The 19,985-nt window shown below is 51.0% G+C and overlaps 4 protein-coding genes across 6 annotated transcripts in view; 3 read left to right on the top strand and 1 right to left on the bottom strand.

Annotated features, from left to right (window-relative positions):
- The window catches only part of STX5 (syntaxin 5), a 28,708-nt gene extending 26,713 nt beyond the window's left edge, over nt 1-1,995 (top strand). For all 3 annotated transcript variants that reach the window (XM_082627216.1, XM_082627217.1, XM_082627218.1), the window contains exon 11: nt 1,248-1,995. In XM_082627216.1, the coding sequence (XP_082483342.1) occupies nt 1,248-1,407 (160 nt within the window). In that variant the 3' untranslated portion in view covers nt 1,408-1,995. The remainder of the gene's footprint in view (nt 1-1,247) is intronic.
- Nucleotides 1,996-3,393: 1,398 nt separating this feature from the next.
- Nucleotides 3,394-16,233, top strand: NXF1 (nuclear RNA export factor 1). The gene is made up of 21 exons (XM_082627215.1): nt 3,394-3,512; nt 6,778-6,961; nt 7,180-7,339; nt 8,150-8,233; nt 8,346-8,450; nt 8,574-8,654; nt 8,768-8,837; nt 9,202-9,290; nt 9,423-9,530; nt 9,714-9,823; nt 11,648-11,684; nt 12,154-12,222; nt 12,318-12,373; nt 12,505-12,612; nt 12,729-12,787; nt 12,893-13,008; nt 13,132-13,174; nt 14,081-14,153; nt 14,631-14,813; nt 15,547-15,607; nt 15,727-16,233. The coding sequence occupies exons 1-21, from the start codon at nt 3,485-3,487 to the stop codon at nt 15,763-15,765; spliced, it is 1,863 nt and encodes a 620-aa protein (XP_082483341.1). The 5' UTR covers nt 3,394-3,484; the 3' UTR covers nt 15,766-16,233.
- Nucleotides 16,234-16,403: 170 nt separating this feature from the next.
- Nucleotides 16,404-17,584, top strand: TMEM223 (transmembrane protein 223). The gene is made up of 2 exons (XM_082627084.1): nt 16,404-16,737; nt 17,153-17,584. Exons 1-2 carry the CDS (start codon nt 16,422-16,424, stop codon nt 17,443-17,445), a joined length of 609 nt encoding a protein of 202 aa, XP_082483210.1. The 5' UTR covers nt 16,404-16,421; the 3' UTR covers nt 17,446-17,584.
- A 103-nt stretch (nt 17,585-17,687) lies between these two features.
- Nucleotides 17,688-19,979, bottom strand: TMEM179B (transmembrane protein 179B). Its single transcript, XM_082627083.1, has 5 exons — nt 19,793-19,979; nt 18,738-18,925; nt 18,523-18,654; nt 18,276-18,354; nt 17,688-18,030 (listed from the first exon to the last, which is right to left on the bottom strand). Exons 1-5 carry the CDS (start codon nt 19,886-19,888, stop codon nt 17,869-17,871), a joined length of 657 nt encoding a protein of 218 aa, XP_082483209.1. The 5' UTR covers nt 19,889-19,979; the 3' UTR covers nt 17,688-17,868.
- Between the last annotated feature and the right edge of the window lie 6 nt (nt 19,980-19,985).

A 19,985-nucleotide genomic window follows, 5' to 3' on the forward strand; every position in this document is an offset into this window, starting at 1 on the left:
TGATGCTTTGAGTCCCTGTGAATTTCCAGTTCCTTAGCCCCCTGATGGTCCTTGCCTGATTCGTTTGTGAGAGTGTGTGTTGCAAAATGGTAATTTTCTAATTTGCTCATTCCTTCTATATTTATTAGCTGACATTCTTCCTTAAAGTTTTCTGTCTTAAAATTACTATAGGATAATAGTAATTTCTTTCCTTGTATTAGATTTCATTCACAGACTCCCATTTAAAATCTTTTATATGCCAGATTGCAGTCATTGTTTTTCCATTTTTGTTAAGCAAAGCCATTATAATTGCCAATATGAATGAGCCTAATTGGGTATGAGATGACAAACGCATCCACACTGAAAAATGTAGTTATAGCCAAAAGCTAGGAAACCTGATACTTTAGTTAGCCTCCCTGACATAAACAGGGAGCCATGTACAATCCAGACTCCTGTATTTGGACAGAGATTAGCTCGCTGTCCTCATGACCACCTTACCAGGACCTTGGGCTTGCAGCCACTGGCCCAGCCTTTCCTCTCACTTACCTATTTGATTACCAGGCTCCACCAACTTCTATGACCTCACAGCTCCCACAGGTGCCTGCTCCCAGCGACTCCCTTTGCAAAGACCAGGGTTTATATTTGGTTTTTAGGACTGCATATTCAGATTAGCTGGGATATGTTTGATTTTACTCAGCAGTGTCTCAAGAGATTGCCATTCTTCTGAGAACTTCTCCATATCCTGAGAGACATGTTCTCCTAATATAGGGCTTTTCTTATCCCTTGACTTTCTGTCCACGTCATCAAGTTTTTCTTCCTTTCTCACTCAGAACCAGGGTTTCCTTACCATAATGGTCTGTGAACTTTTCCCCCTTATTACAAATGCAATACTGTTTATTAGACAAAAATTAATAAATACCAATGAGCAAAAAAATATAACTAACATTTTGGATCCTCTTAGTATGGGTTGGGCACTTTATATAACTCATTTAAGACTGACAACAAACTTACGATTTGTGTTATCCTCATTTTTCCTTCCTTTGCAGTTGAGGAAAATGAGACTTGAGGTTAAATGATTGGCTTAGGGTCATAAGCTAATAAGTTGCAGAGTTGATTTTCAAACCACAGCCAAGACTTGTTTATATTACCCTTCCAGAGCTTTTCCTGTATATCAATACAAATATATAAACATGCAGAAAATACACTTCAACAGCATTCTTTTTAATCCAGTGTCATTCTCTTTCCCCTCCTCCCGGCCCTATCCCCAGGATTGACGAGAACGTGCTGGGAGCCCAGCTGGATGTTGAGGCCGCCCACTCGGAGATCCTCAAGTACTTCCAGTCGGTCACCTCCAACCGGTGGCTTATGGTCAAAATCTTCCTCATCCTCATTGTCTTCTTCATCATCTTTGTGGTCTTCCTTGCCTGAACCCTCTCCACTCTGAGGCACTCCATGGGGGTTTGGAATCCTCCCGGGAGGGCAGGTGGCCAGAGCTGCCACTGAGCCTGTGCAGGGTGCTTGGGAGAAAGGCCCTGTTTCCTTCGAACTGCTAAGAATGGCCACTGCCCCCAATCCCCCACTCCTTTCCTCTGGCCACCCTGTCCTCCCCTCACCACCCTCCAACCCATGAAACACACGGTTCTGGATTTGGACTCTGCTGTGAAGTGGCTGGAAGGGAGCAGAGGCCAACTGGGGGGCTCATCACGCAGGTTGTCTCCACTAGGAGATTTTTATAAACCCTCCCCAGCCTGTCGCAAAAGAAACTTTGGCAGCAAGGGGAGGTGATGTCCTTCCCCACCCTCCTGAGAGTGAGGAAAGGAAGTGAAACTGGCCCAGGGACCAACTTTCCCATCTGGGTTAGAATTTGACCTCTTCTTCCTCTCTTCACCATTGAGGCAGGGGGCCCTGAGCCCCTCGGCTGCCTGCATAACCCCAACTTTGGCTGCAGGTGACTCTCAATCTGCCAAATGTGCTGCAGCCTGTTTTCTCCCAATTACAACAAGACTGTCAGCCTCACTAGCCATGTCGTCATTTTTGGGTGGGAGCGTCAAAAGGCCTAGGCAGCAAGTGGAGTGAGCCCACTGCCCAATATTATAACTGCAAGGGTTGGGCTGATGGCCTCAAGGGGCCAGGCTTTGGGCTCCATGCACACAGCTGTCTCCAGCAGGGGATATCCAAGTGCAGCAGCACTTACTTAGCATGGAAACTCCCCTTCAAAGGGGGGAGCAGGATCCCAGAGTGGGTCTCTGATGGGTGGCAACTTCCAGGACCGTCTCCAGAAGTATTTGGACCTGTTTCATCTGGATCCTCCAACCAGCTGGCCCCACGTTTTCCTTGGGCTGGATGAAGCAGGAGTTCTGCCTGCTGCCAGGAGTGAAAGGTGAAGAGAAGTGTTTGTTCGCAGCTCCAGCTGAGGCTCGTGGTCCCCTCGAAGCCCCTCACCAAATCCAAGCTAGTCACACGAGAATGAAGTAGAGACCTGCCTGGAACACCTACCCTCCAGGGAGGTCAATATGCTTGTCAGTCCTGAGCAGGACCCACGACCACATCATGCCAAGGTCACTGGAGTTCCCCCATTTCACACACCCAAAGGAAGCTCAAGCTATAGCGAGGACAATCACCATACACTGGGCTGGCCATAGCACTTTGGGGGGGATTTGTCTAGGAGAGCCCAGGTCTTTCCTAGGCCTGGTGTTTTAATATTTCCTCTCCCCTTGGCCTGTGTTCAGGGGGTGGTCTTGCTTGCACCTTCACTGCCCAGTTGACCCACGATGTGGGTTTAGCACAGCACATCGGTGGTGGGTGGGGTGGTCTGTGAAGACGACCAAAGCCTGACAAATGCAGTTTTTCTCATTTGACTCTGCAACTCTTCTTGGGGGAACGCATAGATAGGAAGCTTATTTCATAAATATTTGTTGAGTTCCCGCTACGTGCTAGGTATGGTACTGAGCCAGGTGCTGGAGAAAAAAGCCATGAATTAGTCAAGTCCCTGCTCTCCTGGAGCTTACCTTCTAGTTTTCTATTTCTTTTTATAGGCGAGGAAAGCGAGGCATAGATATGCAGATGGCAAAGGGCTGGGCTGAGCTGAGACTTAAGCCCTGGCTGGGTCACTCCCACTCCAAGGCCCTTGGTCTCCCATTCCTCGGCAGCCCTTCTTGTGGCTCCTCTTCCCTGTTCCTCTTGGAATCCTGGGCTGTAACGCCCAGCGGCGGACGGATGAAAGTAGGGGGCGGGGCGAACTCGCGGTAACTCGGCTTCGCGAGCTCAGGTCCTGGGCGGGGCGTGCAGCGCGAAGTCCCGACCCCGGCGCGTCTGCTCGTCGGATACGCGTGCGCATGTCCCAGCAGCTCCGCCTATGATTGTACGACGTCGGCGCTCTGTGACGTGCTCGCCCTATAAATACGGTGGCACCCGGCACAGGAGCAGTTCGGCCAGGAGCGCCTGGGCTTTCGGACGTTGGGCTGGGTCGCGGCCCGCGACGGAGCCCTCCCTTTCTCGTTGTGCTATGGCGGACGAGGGGAAGTCGTACAACGGTCAGTGCCGGCCCTTGGGTTGGGGAGCGGGACGGTCTGGGCTCAGCTGGGCGTACCGGCCTAGGCCGCAGCGCCGGGGCATGAGGCCGCGGGGGGCCCGGCGTCCGCGGGGAGCGGCGGTGCGCGGCGCGGGTCCGGGGCGAGGCAGCCCGGGGGCCTGGCTGAACTTGAGGGTGGGTGCCCGGCTCGTTAACTCCGGAATCCTGGCGTTGCGAGCACCTGCGGCTCGAAGCCGGTGGCTCGGCAGCGGGGTGACGAGATTCCTTTGAACTTTGTGGGTGGTTGATACCTGTCAGTTCAATTTGGCTGCCAGACTAATGTGAGTCGGTGCCCTGCTCTTGGGCTGCCGGTGCCCTATTTTCTACCGCGCGTCCAGTCGGTCTTGCCCCCCCCCCCAACCGCCCCGCCGCGGCTTTGGCTTAATATTTTAGACCTACACACTAACTCGATGTTCTAGTCCGAACACTACACTGGGTTTTAGTCCAGAGTAGTGGTTAAGAGCATACGACAGCCGAGGTTTCAATCCTGAGTTGGCTATGCCAATCTTGAGTGAGTTTTACACTCAGGCCTGATTTTCCCCCCCTTTAATGAGGATAGAAACAGTACCTATCTCCTGAGTTTGTCTCCGTGTGTGCGTTAAAACGAGATTGTTCGTGGCAAGTGCCTGGAGCATGGTGCCTGGCATTGGAGAACGCCCTCAATGAACGTTAGCTGCGCTTTCTATTCATTTATTATTTTTTCCCTAGGGTCATTTATTGAGGTTCATTGTTTGCAGAGTATTACTCATTAGACAGACCTTTTTGGGGAATCATTCGTCTTTTTTAAGAAGCCATTCCTACCCACCAGGATTCAGAGGATCATATTCCTGGAGAACATTTGAGGGCCCTTGGTGAAACACCCTAGCTGCCACTAGAACCTGAATTTAGGGGTTGTCTCCTGAGTTAAGAGTCATTTCTGACCAAGGAAACAAAGAGCCCACTCCCTAAACTTCAGAGTGGCAGTTTGAGAATAAGACTTTCAAAAGAAGCTCTTAAATTGGTCATATTTGTAACTGATGTTTGTACTGTATAGGCAAAAGAGGTATTGTTTACTGAAAGCTAATGTAATCATTGTGATTGGTTTTCCAAGATGTGAGAGAGGTCACCTTGGGATTAAGTAGATTTGGGTGGGCTGACAGCTGATTTCAGGTGACTTTCAGGGAGTCTGAGTTGTGTCCAGTTACACTTGGGTCACTCACACTTCCACATTCACTTCAGAGTGGCAGTTTAAGAACAAGAATTTTATTTATTTAGTTTTTTTTAGTAAGGTTGATTTACAATATTATGTTAGTTTCAGGTGTATGACATAGTGATTCAGTATTTGATAAATTCGATTCCATTAAAAGTTATTACAAAGTAATGGCTGTCACTGCCCATGCTGTACAATATATCCTTGTTGCTTATCCATTGTATATTTAGTAGTTTGTATCTCTTAATCCCATAACCTATCTTGCCCCTCCCCACTCTCATCTCCCCAGTGGTAACCACTAGTTTGTTATCTGTATCTGTGAGACTGTTTCTGTTTTGCTGAATATATTTGTTTTATTTTTTAGATTCCACATGTAGGTGCTATCATACAATAATTGTCTTTTTCTGTCTGACTTATTTCACTAAGCATAATACCCTCCAAGTCCATATATGGTGTGGCAGTGGCAAGATTTCTTTCTTTTTTATGACTGAGTAGTGTTCTGTTGTGTGTATATATACCCCATCTTGTTTATCCATTAGATGGACACTTGGGTTGCTTCCATATCTTGGCCACTGTAAATAGTGCTGCTATGAACTTTGGGATGCATGTATCTTTATTTTTCCCCCCGAACATAAGTGAAGCTCATATGGTATATAACACAGGGAACTCTACTCAGTGCTCTGTGGTTACCTAAATGGGAAGGAAATCCAAAACAAGAGGGGATATATGTATACATATAGCCGATTCACTTTGCTGTACAGTAGAAACTAACACAGCATTATAAAGCAATTAAACTCCAATAAAAATTAAAAGATTAAAAAAAAACAAGTGAAGCTTATATGTATTCTTCCCTTTTTCTTAGTTTTGATGTTTTACTTTTTTTTAAATTTTTATTTTACATTAGCATATAGTTGATTTACAATGTTGTGTTCGTTTCAGGTGTACAGCAAAGTGATTTAGTTATACATATATCTATTTTTCAGATTCTTTTCCCATATAGGTTATTACAGAGTTTTGAGTAGAGTTTCCTGTGCTATATGGTAGGTCCTTGTTGATTATCTGTTTTATATATAGTAGTGTGTATATGTTAATCCCAACCTCCTAATTTATGCATGTATCTTTTTGAGTTAGTATTTTTTGTTTTTTCCAGATACATAACCAGGAGTGGAATTGCTGGATCATATGGTAGCTCTATTTTTAGTTTTTTGAAGAGAGAGCAAGACTTAAAAGAAGCCCTTAAATTGGTCATATTTGTAACTGATGTCTGTGCTATACAGGCAAAGGAAGTATTGTTTACTGAGAGCTGATGTAATTATTGTGATTGGCTTTCCAAGATGTGAGAGGTCACTGATCAAATTTTCAGTGAGGGTAGACTTAGGGAATGAACTTATGGTTACTAGGGGGGAAGGGTGGGGGGGCAGAGATAGTTAGGGAGCTTGGGATTGATGTGTACACACTGCTCTGTTTAAAATGGATAACCAACAAGGACCTACTGTACAGCACAGGGAACTCTGCTCAGTGTTCTGTAATAACCTAAACGGGAAAAGAATTTGACAAGGAATAGATAACATTTATATGTATAACTGAATTACTTTGTTGTACACCTGAAACTAACACAACACTGTTAATCAACGATACTCCAATATAAAATTAAACGTTAAAAAAATGTTTGAGTGGGATTAAGTAGATTTGGGAGGCTGAGAAAAGCAGACTTCAGGTGACCTTCAGGGGCTGTGAGTTGTATCCAGTTAAACTTGGGACACTCGTACTTCCACATTCTGCTTCTTCTTTCTGTAGTTCCAGTTTCTGCTTCATTTTTCTAAAGACTTTACACAGTTTTCCAATCCTTTTCCCCTGATGATGCCATCCCACGGAGAGGGTTCTTTCCCCGGACAGGCAGAAGAGTTTGCACGGAGGTGGTCTCTGTAGTGATTGTGTATCTCATCTGATAGTGCCAGGTGCCGGATGCTGTGGTTGCCAAGCAAGGTAGCTGAACCAGTGATGTATTTTCTCATTTATGTTCTGTTCCCAACCCCAGAGCACGATGATCGAGTTAGTTTCCCTCAAAGAAGAAAGAAAGGCCGGGGCCCTTTCCGGTGGAAGTATGGTGAGGGGAACCGGAGGTCTGGAAGAGGAGGTTCTGTGGTTCGGTCTTCCCGCCTTGAGGAAGATGACAGAGATGTGGCAATGAGCGATGCCCAGGACGTTCCCCGAGTACGATAGTAAGTAACCAGTTGATCTGGTTTGAATTTATCGACCCCCTCATCTATGTAGCCCTCTTACTGTCCGTGTCATTTCTCTTCCCACCTGGAAGAGAGAGAAATGCCAGGACCTGCTTAATGGTTGAGCAGTCTTAGTTGTGGTCCTGGTAACAGTGCAGGAAGTCTTTGAGAAGACATTCCTAACCTTTGTGAGTGTTTTATTCTCTCCCTCCCCACAGCGCCCCCTATGCTGCACGACCCAGCCGTCGGGGTGATAACTGGCACGAGCGGTCTCGAATTCATGTTACTGTGCCTCTGCGGAGAGATCGGGCTCCTCCAGAGAGCGGAGGGGCTGGCACCAGCCAGGACGGGACCTCAAAGAGCTGGTTTAAGATTACAGTGAGTATCTTGGAAAGTACATGGTGCAGGGGAGCTGTAGGGGGCTGGGTTCAGAGCTAAGGTGTTTACTTTTCACATTAAAAAATCAGTGTTCTCAGCTGTTAACTCCACAATCAGGTAACCATTCTTTCTCCTAAGAATCAATATCTTAGAACACCTAAGAGCAGGTTCAGAAAAGGAGAAGGGGACAGGTAGGATGGGGAGGCCATCTAAAGGGAAATGTGGTAACTGCAGTTGGGAGGTGGAATAACCCCTCCACGTGTCTCCATCTGACTCAAGCTGAGTGTGGAGCTGGGGGTCCCTTGAGTTCTCTCAGGGGCAGGCAGGTTATAAATGATGTCTTGGAACTTTTAGAATCAAACAATTTGAATCTTTTGAGGAATAATAAGCATAAATGGACAGAAAGGAGGTTAAGGAGTTCGTGTTTGGCTTGAGTAGAAACCCTTTTTTCTGGCCACACTGTGCAGCTTGTGGGATCTTCTTAGTTCCTCCACCAGGGATCGAACCCGGACCACCAGGGAGTTCCCAGAAAACTTTTTTTTTTAATATTTATTTGGCTGCACCGGGTCTTAGATGTGGCATGCTGGATCTAGTTCCCTGACCAGGGATCGAACCTGGGCCCCCAGCATTGGGAGCGAGGAGTCTTAACCACTGGACCGCCAGGGAAGTCCCCCCAGAAAACCTTTAATTGACTGTTTCTTCAGAAAGTCTTTTAGAGCTCGGCAGATGATACGAAAGGAGGACTAGAGTGGGTCTGCTGTTCAGTATTAGTTATATCTTGTTCCCTTCTCTTCTCTTTCTCTCATCTAGATTCCTTATGGCAGAAAATATGACAAGTCATGGCTCCTGAGCATGATTCAGAGCAAGTGCAGCATCCCTTTCTCTCCCATTGAGGTAAGAGAAGGCCCAAGTGTGTGGCTGGGGACCAAGGAGCAGGTGGAGGTACCAGCTGCACGGGGGTTCTCTGGGCTCTCAGGTCCAATGCTGTTGTTTTCTCTTCTTGCAGTTTCACTATGAAAACACACGGGCCCAGTTTTTTGTTGAGGATGCCAGTACTGCCTCTGCATTGAAGGCTGTCAACTATAAGATTTTGGATCGGGAGAACCGCAGGGTGTGTGTGAAGGGCCTGGCTTGGTTAGGGGTGGGGATTGGTGCTCAGGGCATGGACTGGGTCTTGGTCCTGGGGCTTAGGCCTCCCTGGAGTTCACCGTGCCCATGCGTATCTCCCCCGCAGATATCCATCATCATCAACTCCTCTCCTCCACCCCACACTGTGCAGAACGAACTGAAGCCAGAACAAGTAGAGCAGCTAAAGGTGAGGCAGCCTCAAGGGATGGGGCTTCCACCCGAGTCCTGCCGGTTCTCACCCTCCCCCTCACGCCCACACGCAACTCCAGTGACCACTGAATCCTTTGTATTCCTCTGTAGCTGATCATGAGCAAACGATACGATGGCTCCCAACAAGCACTTGACCTCAAGGGCCTCCGTTCAGACCCAGGTACAGTTGATAGCAGTAATTTTTTTTTTTTCTTTTTTTTTTTTTGTGGTACGCGGGCCTCTCACTGTTGTGGCCTCTCCCGCCACGGAGAGCACAGGCTCCGGACGCGCAGGCTCAGCGGCCATGGCTCACAGGCCCAGCCACTCCGCGGCATATGGGATCTTCCCGGACCGGGGCACGAACCCGCGTCCCCTGCATCGGCAGGCGGACTCCCAACCACTGCGCCACCAGGGAAGCCCGATAGCAGTAATTTTTAGATGGGTGGCGGCAGAGGGGGATCTGTCAGGCATGGAATGTTTGAGGCTGGTTTGGTGGGAACGCTGGCCTGGGCAAGCCCTCTCAGACTTCCCTTTCCTTCCTGAAGATTTGGTGGCCCAGAACATTGATGTTGTCCTGAATCGTAGAAGCTGTATGTCAGCCACCCTACGAATCATTGAAGAGAACATCCCTGAGGTGAGGCCTTTGTCCCACTAGGTGGGAGGAAACAGGGTGGGATAGATAGATAGATAGGATGGGGTTGGGAGGCAGGTTTGTTTCAAATTCCCTTGCTGCTCGTGCTTCCTCTAAATTATTCTCTCCCCACAGCTGTTGTCCTTAAACTTGAGCAATAACAAGCTGTACAGGCTGGATGACTTGTCCAGCATTGTGCAGAAAGCACCCAATCTAAAGATCCTCAATCTTTCTGAAAATGAGGTGAGATTGAGAGCCTGTTTGTGTTTTGGATGGGGTGGGCAGAGGGTGGAGAGAGGTTGCCTGGTGGCAGCAAGAGGCGAGGGAGGGCATTTAAGGGATGAGGTGGGACTCGGGGGTGGGAGGAATCTAGCTGGCTCCCTTTACCAGCATGTCTTTCCTGCCTTTTCTCCCCATCCTTTGCAGCTAAAATCTGAGCGGGATTTGGAGAAGATAAAAGGGCTGAAGCTAGAAGAGCTGTGGCTTATCGGAAACACCCTGTGTGATAATTTTCGAGACCAGTCCACCTACATCAGGTCAGTTTTAACCTCTGTCTCTCCTCCTGGGGACCTTCACCCCCTAGGAGGCTGAGCTGATGCACCCTGACCAGTGCCCGTCTGCAGGAGATGTGCAGCCCTGAGCTGGAACCACCTGTCCTTGGGGAGGATCATGTGCTCCTCCCTTTTGTCTGTCCGTGACACCCAGCTTTGCCCGAGGCCTCCTTTCCTTTCTTCTCACCTGTCTGCCTGTTTGCTGGTTCTATGGCCTTTCTCCTTCTTTCCTGAACACAGCCTTTTCTACACTCCCCCCACCCTTTTGTTTCAAGAAGAGCATCTCCCTTTTTTACCATGACTAGGGGACATCTTGTATATTATGCCCCATACATGGAGTTGCTTTGAGCCAAGAGCCTGGTAACCCTGGGCAGAGAAAGCCCTCCCTCCCTGGGACTTCCTGCTGATGGAAGTTCTTCCTTCCTCTGTCCTGCAACGGCCCCTCTTGCCCTGTTGCCAAGAGGGGCTCTCTTCTCACAATCTCCTTGCCCAAAGCTGTTGCCTGAGCTTTCCTGCCCACGCTGAGGTTGAGGCCTCCTGGTGGCTGGTGCCATGCCATCGGTCTCTCTCGCCCAATGCTGTAAGCTGGGCCCTCCCTGGAGGAGACACCTGGGTTCCCTAAGACATGTGACCAGAGCCGGGGCCCCGCCAGTAGGCGAGGGAATCCCAAGGCAGGTGCTGGGCGTGGAGGCCACGGGGGCATAGGCTACCAAGGAGACAGAGAACCGACCCTCTCTGGGGGCGCTGCCCCTCGCTCACCTCACATCACCCTGCTTGGCCCCGGAGGATGGCTGGTTAGCCAGAGACGGGTAAGATTCCTCAGGGAAGGAACAACCTAAGACAGGCACAGTCGCAGAGGGGCCATCAGGAGAGAACTTGGGGGCCAACAGAGGTGGGGCACAGACCCTCACCCCCACAACTTTGCAGGGGCCTGAGCCCTCACCCCTTCTGAGGGAGGTCTCCTGCCCCCATGGCTGCTTCACTTCCCACGCCCAGCTCAGATGGGAACCCAGGTAGCAGACAGAGACCTGGCCAACAGCAGCTGCCCTCTCGCCACAGCGAGAATTTGTTTCCCACTTCCTCCTTGGATCACAGGGAAGAGGGAGCTGAAAGAAAGGGCTGCGTCAGGTGCCTTCTTCCCTTTGTTCTCCCTCTTCTTTCTAAATGACTCTTTGCCGTGTAGTGCTTTCGCTTTTTCTTTGCTTTCTCTTTCCTTTTTCTCTCTCCTCTCCAGTACCTCCCCCATCTCTCCTTTGCTCCTTCCTCTCCTACCTTTTCTCTCTCTTCTCCTTTTCGTCCCCTCTCTTCTTCCTTGGCCTCATCTCCTCCTGAGCCCTGCCTTGCTCATCTCCCTGCCCCAACATCGAGTGCCATTTCTGTGGTGTTTTCTGGTCTTGGCCACGGCCAGACCTGGCAGAAGTGACGGATACCTGTTGAGGCAGCGGAGCCCCTGGGCTCCCACCCCATTCCCTCCTCCCGGGGGCTGCACAGGTGAGTAGGTGGAAGGTAAGGGGGACAGGGAGGGAAAGGAGGTCCTGGCTTAAAGCCTGGGCTGGGAGTGCTGCTCCTGTGGCACGCTCAAAAGTCAGGCAGAGAGGAGAGAGTCGTCCTCCGAGGCAGTCATTTCTGGGTGCCTCAGGAGAGATGGGGAGTTGGGGCCGTTTTTCCTGGAGCTCAGAGGCTGGGAAAGGGTGAGGACAAGGAGGATGGGATGGGCTGTCCCTCGGGCATTGGTGTATTTGCCCCTAGAGCAGCCTAGGAGGCACGGCAGCTCTGAAGCATCACTCACTTCTGTCCTATTCTTGACAGCGCCGTTCGAGAGCGATTTCCCAAGTTACTACGCCTGGTAAGTACCTAACTTTTTTCATTCTCTTCTGAGAAGCATAGCATCTCGGACCCTCAAAGTCTTGCCTAACATGTTTGTATGATCACTGATTTGGGGACATGGAGCCCTTTGAGAATCTGACAAAGTCTCTAATCCTTTTTTTTTTTTTTTTTTTTTTCCTGGTGGGGTGGGGGGAATCGAGCCATTTTATTGAGGACCTTTGAGGGAGGGTTGAAGGGCTGGTAGAACAATGAGATGTGACATCCCTCTCCCAGCTGGGATCTCCCCAGCTTCACAGTCGCTGAAAATATAATCATTCTTCCCAGAAAAACACCTGTAGACAAAAGTTGCATCTATCAGGATTCATGGACCCTTGCCATTTCTCTTTTACACTTGACCTGTGACCCCTCACTCTTAGTTCCCCCATCTGAGTGCTCATCCAGCCTTTTCTGTCTGGTTTATATTGTCGGCTGTCACTTCCTTTCTGCAGGACGGCCATGAGTTACCCCCACCGATTTCCTTTGACGTTGAAGCCCCCACAGTGTTACCTCCCTGCAAGGTGAGTGGAGGGGGGCGCGGTTGGGGGCACAGAGTTAGCGCTCACGTTGGGAGGAGAGTCCTGGTTACGTGGTCCTAATATCTGTTTGATTCCAGGGAAGCTACTTCGGAGCAGAGACCCTGAAGAATCTGGTCCTGCACTTCTTGCAGCAGTGAGTGCCTCAGGCCGCCTCAGGCTGGGGAGCGGTGGGCCAGCCCCAGCACAGCTCGCTCCCGGGAGCTGTCGGTCCCTGTGCGGCCCCGGATTGTGGAGCTCAGGCTTTCCCCTTTGTTTTCCTCGTAGGTACTATGCGATATATGACTCTGGAGACCGGCAGCGGCTCCTGGATGCCTACCACGATGGGGCCTGCTGCTCCCTGAGTATTCCTTTCACCCCCCAGAACCCTGCCCGGTGAGTGTCACATCCCAGAACCTGCCCAGGACCAGAGTTCCTCGGCATATACGGGCCAGCACGTGCGCATCCACAGCGCTCTGACCACTGCCTCCTTTTTCTCCTGTTCCCCCCAGAAGCAACTTAGCTGAGTACTTCAAGGATAGTAGGAATGTGAAGAAGCTTAAAGACCCTAGTAAGTGTGTGATGTGAGCAGAACAGGTTGGGAGAAGGGGACGGGAAGGAATCAGTCTGGGCTGAGTGTGGCAGCTGCTCACCTTGGCTTCCCCCCCTCCCACAGCCCTGCGGTTCCGGCTGCTGAAGCACACACGTCTCAACGTCGTGGCCTTCCTCAATGAGTTGCCCAAAACTCAGCATGACGTCAGTTCCTTCGTGGTAGACATAAGCGCCCAGACAGTAAGCACCTATGTCTTCCTTGGCAGAAGTGTGGAATCGGGGAAGGGGCAGTTAAGAGGCGGAGAGGGCTCAGGCTCTGGCTGGGAGCCTACGTGGTACCTGATGCTGCTGCTTCTCTTTCAGAGCACGTTGCTGTGTTTTTCTGTCAATGGAGTCTTCAAAGAAGGTGGGTGGGGATCTTGGGAGTCCCAAGTTTGCAGAGTGGTCCTTTTCCCAGCTAGTCATTCTCAGCACTCTTAGCTTCCCAGCTACCTTCTCTTCTCTCTTCTTCCCTGACCTCCTTCTGTCATTCTGCCCCGCAAGCCTACCCTCTCCACCTGTCTTTTCCTGTCTGGGATATGGGAAAAGCCTGAGGATTAGAAAGACACAGACTTTGGAGTCAAGCAGGTCTGAGCTTCCATCCCAGCTTTGGTCCTCTGTGTCTGTGGGCAATTTACATTACTTCTGTCTGGGATATGGGAAAAGCCTGAGGATTAGAAGGACACAGACTTTGGAGTCAAGCAGGTCTGAGCTTGCATCCCAGCTCTGGTCCTCTGTGTCTGTGGGCAATTTACATTACTTCTGAGCCTGAGTCTTTATTTGTGAAAGGAAGGGGGTTGGTAATAGCCATCTCACAGTGTTGTGGGGAGTAAATGAAGTGACGTGTAGCACGCTTGACCCAGGGCCTGGCGTGCACACTCTACTAGTGGGAGAGCAGTGTTGTTACGACTGTCCTCCCTGACCTCTGGCCCTCCTCCCCGCTGTGCTCCCCTGTGCACACGTAATCATCCCTGTCTGGCCCACTTAGGGTTCTTTGTATCAATTAAGACCATGATTTTTGAGAAGCTGTTTGAAAACATAAAACATGAGTGACTCTGGCCTGTGCTCCGCAACAAGAGAGGCCACGATGGTGAGAGGCCCGCGCACCGCGATGAAGAGTGGCCCCCGCTTGCCACAACTAGAGAAAGCCCTCGCACAGAAACGAAGACCCAACACAGCAAAAATAAATAAATAAAAATTAAAATAAAAATCAATCAATAAATAAATAAACATGAGTGACTCTGACAGGTTGTCACCATTGTTATCATTGCAGTGGATGGAAAATCTCGGGACTCTTTGCGAGCCTTTACCCGGACGTTCGTCGCTGTTCCTGGCAGCAGTTCAGGGTGAGTGTTTGCCTTACCATATGGGGTCCCAGTCCCAATCCATGGCCACCACTGTGAAAATAGGGGAGGGTGGAGTCGGTCCTCTGGGTATCTTCAGACATTCAGAAAGGCAGGGGGTGATCAGAGGAGGGTCACATAGTGGTGATGAGCTTGGCTCTGGGGTCCAGCTGTCTGGGGTTTTCATCCTGGCTCCATCACTTCTAGCTAAGGGCAAGTTTCCTCATTTGAAAAGTGGTTTAACAATATTCACTTCCTAAGTGTGTTGTGAAGATAAATGAGGGTTGGGGGAGAATGTATAATTCTAGTGTGTTTGGTAGATAATCCCATACATGGAGTCCACGGGAGAGGGAGGAAATGATAAAGGGACCTCGTGGGCATTGAAAGGATCTGAGTGTCAAGTGAGAATAGGAATGATGTTGGGAGGATGACGTTATCTGTCTGTCTGTCCAGCTGTCTCAGGTGCTTTTTGTCCCCAAGGTTATGCATCGTAAATGATGAGCTGTTTGTGCGGAATGCCAGTCCTGATGAGATCCAAAGAGCCTTTGCCATGCCTGCACCCACACCTTCTTCCAGCCCAGTGCCCACCCTCTCCCCAGAGCAGCAGGAAATGGTGCAGGCATTCTCTACCCAGTCTGGCATGAACCTTGAGTGGTCCCAGAGGTGAGTACATGGCATGTGTAGGAATAAGGGTAAAATGGGGCAGGGCTGGTGGTGAATCATGAGTGCCCCTAAAATTTTTAAAGCCAGAACTTTTTTTATTACTTAAAAAAAAAAAAAAAAAAAGATGGTCCGTAAAAAAATTTTCTCTATGCATACATTAGCATAACATTTAAAGTCAAAATGAAGTCCCTCTTTTTTTTTTTTTTTTTTTTTTTTTTTTTTTTTTTGCGGTACGCGAGGCTCTCACTGTTGTGGCCTCTCCCGTTGCGGAGCACAGGCTCCGGACGCGTAGGCTCAGCGGCCATGGCTCACGGGCCCAGCCGCTCCGCGGCATGTGGGATCTTCCCGGACTGGAGCACGAACCCGTGTCCCCTGCATCGGCAGGCAGACTCTCAACCACTGTGCCACCAGGGAAGCCCGAAGTCCCTCTTTTATACTGTTCTGCAACTTACTTTACTTATCCCATGAACATCTTTCCCTATTAGTATAAAACTCACCTTAGTCTCATTTCTGTTAGCTATTTAATAGAAATAGATAGCTATTTAATATTTCTTTGTATTCAAAAGACCATTGATAGATGGATTTTTACCAAGTTTTCATTTGTATAAAGAGTGCAAGAATGTATGTAATTGTTGGTGAGTGTTTCCATAGAATGGATGTTGAAGTGGCATTTAGTGATCAGGGTGACTGCGTTTTGGTTCTAATGGAGGTGCCTGTTCTTGTCCTACTCCAGGTGCCTTCAGGACAACAACTGGGACTACACCACATCTGCCCAGGCCTTCACTCATCTCAAGGTAAGATTTGGGAATAGGTGGCTAAAAGAGATTTCCAGGCCTTCAAGAAAGAGGGTCAAGTAGGCTTGGGACACGGGCATGGGCCACCTGGCTCTACTGACCTTTTATTTTTTTCTAAGGCCAAAGGCGAGATCCCAGAAGTGGCGTTCATGAAGTGATCCAGTCATGCCCCATGCCCCACAAGATCCCTGTGCCCCAGAAGATCCCTGTGCCCCAGAAGATCGCTGTGAATAGCCCTTGTATGTACTGATGTCTCCCTCTCCTTACCTGCCTTCTGGAAGACTTCCGGGAAGATTGAGCCTCCCCGGTTCCAGGAAGCCAAAGCTTAGAATTGACACTAAACTACCCGAAAGACTTAGGTGCTTTGTGTACTTATCGCCAGGATCCTCCCTACTTTTTTTTTTTTTTTTGCGTTACGCGGTTGTGTCCTCTCCCGTTGCGGAGCAGAGGCTCCGGACACGCAGGCTCAGCGGCCATGGCTCACGGGCCCAGCCGCTGAGCATGTGGGATCCTGCCGGACTGGGGCACGAACCCGTGTCCTCTCCATCGACAGACGGACTCAACCACTGCACCACCAGGGAAGCCCAGCCCCCTCCCTACTTTTTAAGATAAAGAGTGATATTGTATTTTGTGTCGAGTGTGCTGGGTTGTTTTAGCCTTGCCCTTCGCAAGCGCGGGCGGGGCCGAGGCCGGGGGTGGGGGTGGGGTGCCTAGGCTCACCTCGCCTCCCCTGGGGCTGACAGATGGACTCCGAGGGGGCGGGGCGGGGCCAGCGGCAGGAAGTCCCGCCCCGGAAGCGGCCCCGCTCAGGGCCATGGCGGCTCTCGGGCGGCGGTGGCCTGCGCGGCTGTATTTAACGCTGCAGTCCCTGCCCGCGCGTAGGGCCCTGCATGACGCGGCCCCGCCACGGGCCGTGCTGCTCTTCGAGCACGAACGGGGTCAATTCTTCGCCGTCCTCGGGCTGTTCTGCGCTGGCCAGGGCGTCTTCTGGGCTTCCCTAGCCATTGCCGCCTTGGCCCGCCCCCCGGCCTACACTCGGCTTCCAGACGCCGAGTCCCCAGGCCGCGGCCGCCTGGACCTGCGCTCCGCGCTCTGGCGCTACGGCCTTGCCGTCGGCTGCGGCGCCATCGGTAAGGTGTGGGCTGCCTTCCCGGCATGGGTCGAGGAGGGCGGGCACAATCCTCTCCGCTTGGGCAAGAAGAGTAAGGGGCTCCCGACCCTCCAGGATGGGCAGGCCACCCTCATAGGTGTGTGGTACACTGGAGTTGGACGTCCCCGAGCGCCAAGCCCTCGTACAGGTTCAGGCTGAAGTCTGCCTCTCACTCTCTGACCTTGAGCGAGTTAGTACTTACGCTCTGGACCCTGTTTTAAAATGGGGATGAATATCTATTAAGGCTGTTGGGAGGAATGACTAATACATGATTGGGGTGTAAGAGGAGCTCAGTAAATGTTACTATCATCACAATTTTTTTTAATTCGCGGGCACACTGTAAGGGTTGCTTCTTAGCTCTCCAGGGAAAACCCCAATCTTTGCTCTTCCTGCAGGTACTCTCGTACTGGGTGCTGGTCTTCTCTTTTCCTTCCGCTATGTGCGCTCAGTGATGCTACACGCTGGAGGGAAGCAAGTGACCCTCACCACTCATGCCCCCTTTGGCTGGGGTGCCCGTTTTACAGTTCCCTTGAACCAAGTATCCTGCATGGCCCACAGGGGTGAAGTCCCTGCCATGTTGCCTCTGAAGGTCAAAGGCCGACGATTCTACTTCCTCTTGGACAAAGCTGGACACTTCCCCAACACGAAACTCTTTGATAACACTGTGGGTGCCTACCGGAGCTTGTGAAGAAACCACCTCAGGTCACACACCCCTCCCAGAGGGGAATCAAAACTGAACCTTAGGGATGGGGTGACAACCAGGGTCACACAAGAGGCCCAAAATTCATTAACAGCAAATAAAGGAGCAGTCGTCCCAAGGGCAGCTACCTGTCAGTGCCTCCAAGTTTTGATCCATGCCCGTTTCGCCTTCACTCCTTACTCCCATCCACCCTACCTACAGTGCTTTACACCAAGAACTCAGTACTGAAATGAAGAAAGAAAGTAATATAATACTTTGGTACAAAAACAGCTGTAGGAAGAGGGGGTCTGTTAATCATGTTTCCCTCCTGGATGGAAAACAGGCTCCCAGCCGTGTGGGCCATGTGGGGGCAAGAGGACTGCAGGCACTTGGGCATGGAGTCTGGCGGCAGGAGTACTCTTTGGTTAGTCTTCAGGAATGGGAAAGGCGTGGCCCAACAAGAGCATCTGTCTCAGAGTTCCACACAGGGTCCCCCCTCTCCAGAGGCCGGTATGGGGTGGCTTCAGACTTCCACTGCACGACCTGGAGCACCAAGACCACACACCACAATACCAGATTCACCCAAGAAGAGGTCTGTGGGAGACAGGAACAGGAGTGTAAGGAGTGGGCCCATCTCGAATCCAGTTCCACCCACACACCACTCTTAGCTGTTCACTGTCAGGCTGTCAAGCCTTCAGCTCCTCTCAGCCCCTCACTGGTGGGCCAAGCTCAGAGTACACTGGTGAGCACTCTTAACTACAGATTGTGTTATATGATTCATTATGTGAATCTGTGTATCCCTCAATCTCCACCCAGTCTTTCATATCCCAGGACCTCACTTCAGCATTGTGTAGGTTCGAGTAAAACTGCAGAGTGGTTCCAGGGGGTATCCATGGAGTTTTCTGGGCATCAGAGCAGCTGTGAGGTCAAAGAGACTGTTGTGAGAAAGGGGAGACATACCCTAAATACCCCTGTGCTCCAGTGCCCCTTTGAGAACTGATGGGGATATAAAACGGGGTGTATAGGATCCCCTCTACAGAGGGAAGGTAGTCAGCCCCGGCCAGGCTTCCCTCCCCCTCCCATTACCTAGTTATGTTCAGGGAGATGATGGATTTGCAGAGGGAACTGGTGCCAAATCGAAGGATACAGGCAGACACTAAGACCAGGAAGATGGCTATAGCTGAGATGGCCAGTGCAATGCGGAGCCCTATCGGGCCTCTATAAGGAGGGAGAGAATAAACCTTGTGGTTGAGGTGGGACTCCTCCCACCTCAGCCCCCGGCCCTCAGAGTGGGCAGTCACCTGTGGGAATCCTCGATGCAGCTGCTGTAGACCCAGAAGAGCAGAAGCAGGAGACAGTAGAGGGCCAGCAGGCCAGAGGCCCCAGCCACAAAGTAGCAGAGAGATGGGGCCGAGGGTCGGGACAAGACCAGGGAGGAGCCATTCAGGGCAGCCACACCATACAGGGGACAGCTGCCGCTGAAGGAGCCCTGTGGAAAGAAGCTGCTGAGTCCTAGATTTCAGGCTAGTGCCTCTGGAGGCAGGCTCATGGCAGGTGTTGGGGATAATCTAGACCAGGGCCGCTCTAGGGAGTTATTTGTGCATTGTCAGTTCCTGTTTCTGGGCCAGGAGATTAATGAGTCTAATGGGGAAATCAAACCTGCAGTGAGTGGCCAGAAGGATCAGGAAATAGGCGGTAGTTATGAAATACAAAGAGCTTCAGAGCTGCCTCACAAGTTCTGGTCTCCCCTCATGCAGAAATCCTAGAGTAGAACCAGAACTCTGACCTTAGGCTATCTCCGATGTTTTCTGATCTGTAAAACAGGCGTAAGAGCGCCTACTTATAGGGATTAAGTGAACCTGTTTATTAACATGATTGCCTGGCTGCGATAAACACTCAGCCTAAACTTTTGGCTTCTGCTACATCACTGTTTTGCCATTTAACACATTCTATTGCAACCATTTGGTAGTTTGATCATCTCCACTACACTAAGCTTTGTCTCTTGGAATAGCTTAGCACAACAGTGTCTGATTTAGGGGGCCCTGGGCTAACTTGTTTCACAGCCAGGGTGAGGTTATGCAGAGGGAGTCACCAGGCCGGGCTATAGCTGATGCTGTGAAGACTCTCCTGAGGACTCGTTCCTTTGGCCAGAGTATGACCCGGGCGGACGGATCGACAGAGCGCGTTTACCGCCGATGCAACTCCGCCGCCGACCAGCCTCAACCGGCCCACCGGCTGAGAGAAGCACCGCGCCAGAACCCGCCCGGCCCGGACAGCAGCGGACTCTCCGTGTCAGGATCGGCCTGCCCGCCCCCGCTTAGCCGGCCCGACGGCCGGCCCCGTCCCGCAGCCGCACCTGGGTCCGGGTCAGTGCCGCGGCCGCCACGGCTCCGCACAAGAAGGCGGTAGCAAAGAACACGAGCTCGACGCGCTGCAGCCAAGGCAGAGCCATGGCTCCCTCGCCACCAGGAAGCGCCGCCGTGGGAGCCAACCGTTCAAGCCCCGCCTCGTCCGGCGCGACCCACGAGCGCGGAGACGTCACTTCCGGG

The sequence above is a fragment of the Mesoplodon mirus genome (genome assembly GCF_964341445.2).
Source record: "Mesoplodon mirus genome assembly, chromosome: 7".
Lineage (NCBI taxonomy): Eukaryota > Metazoa > Chordata > Mammalia > Artiodactyla > Ziphiidae > Mesoplodon > Mesoplodon mirus.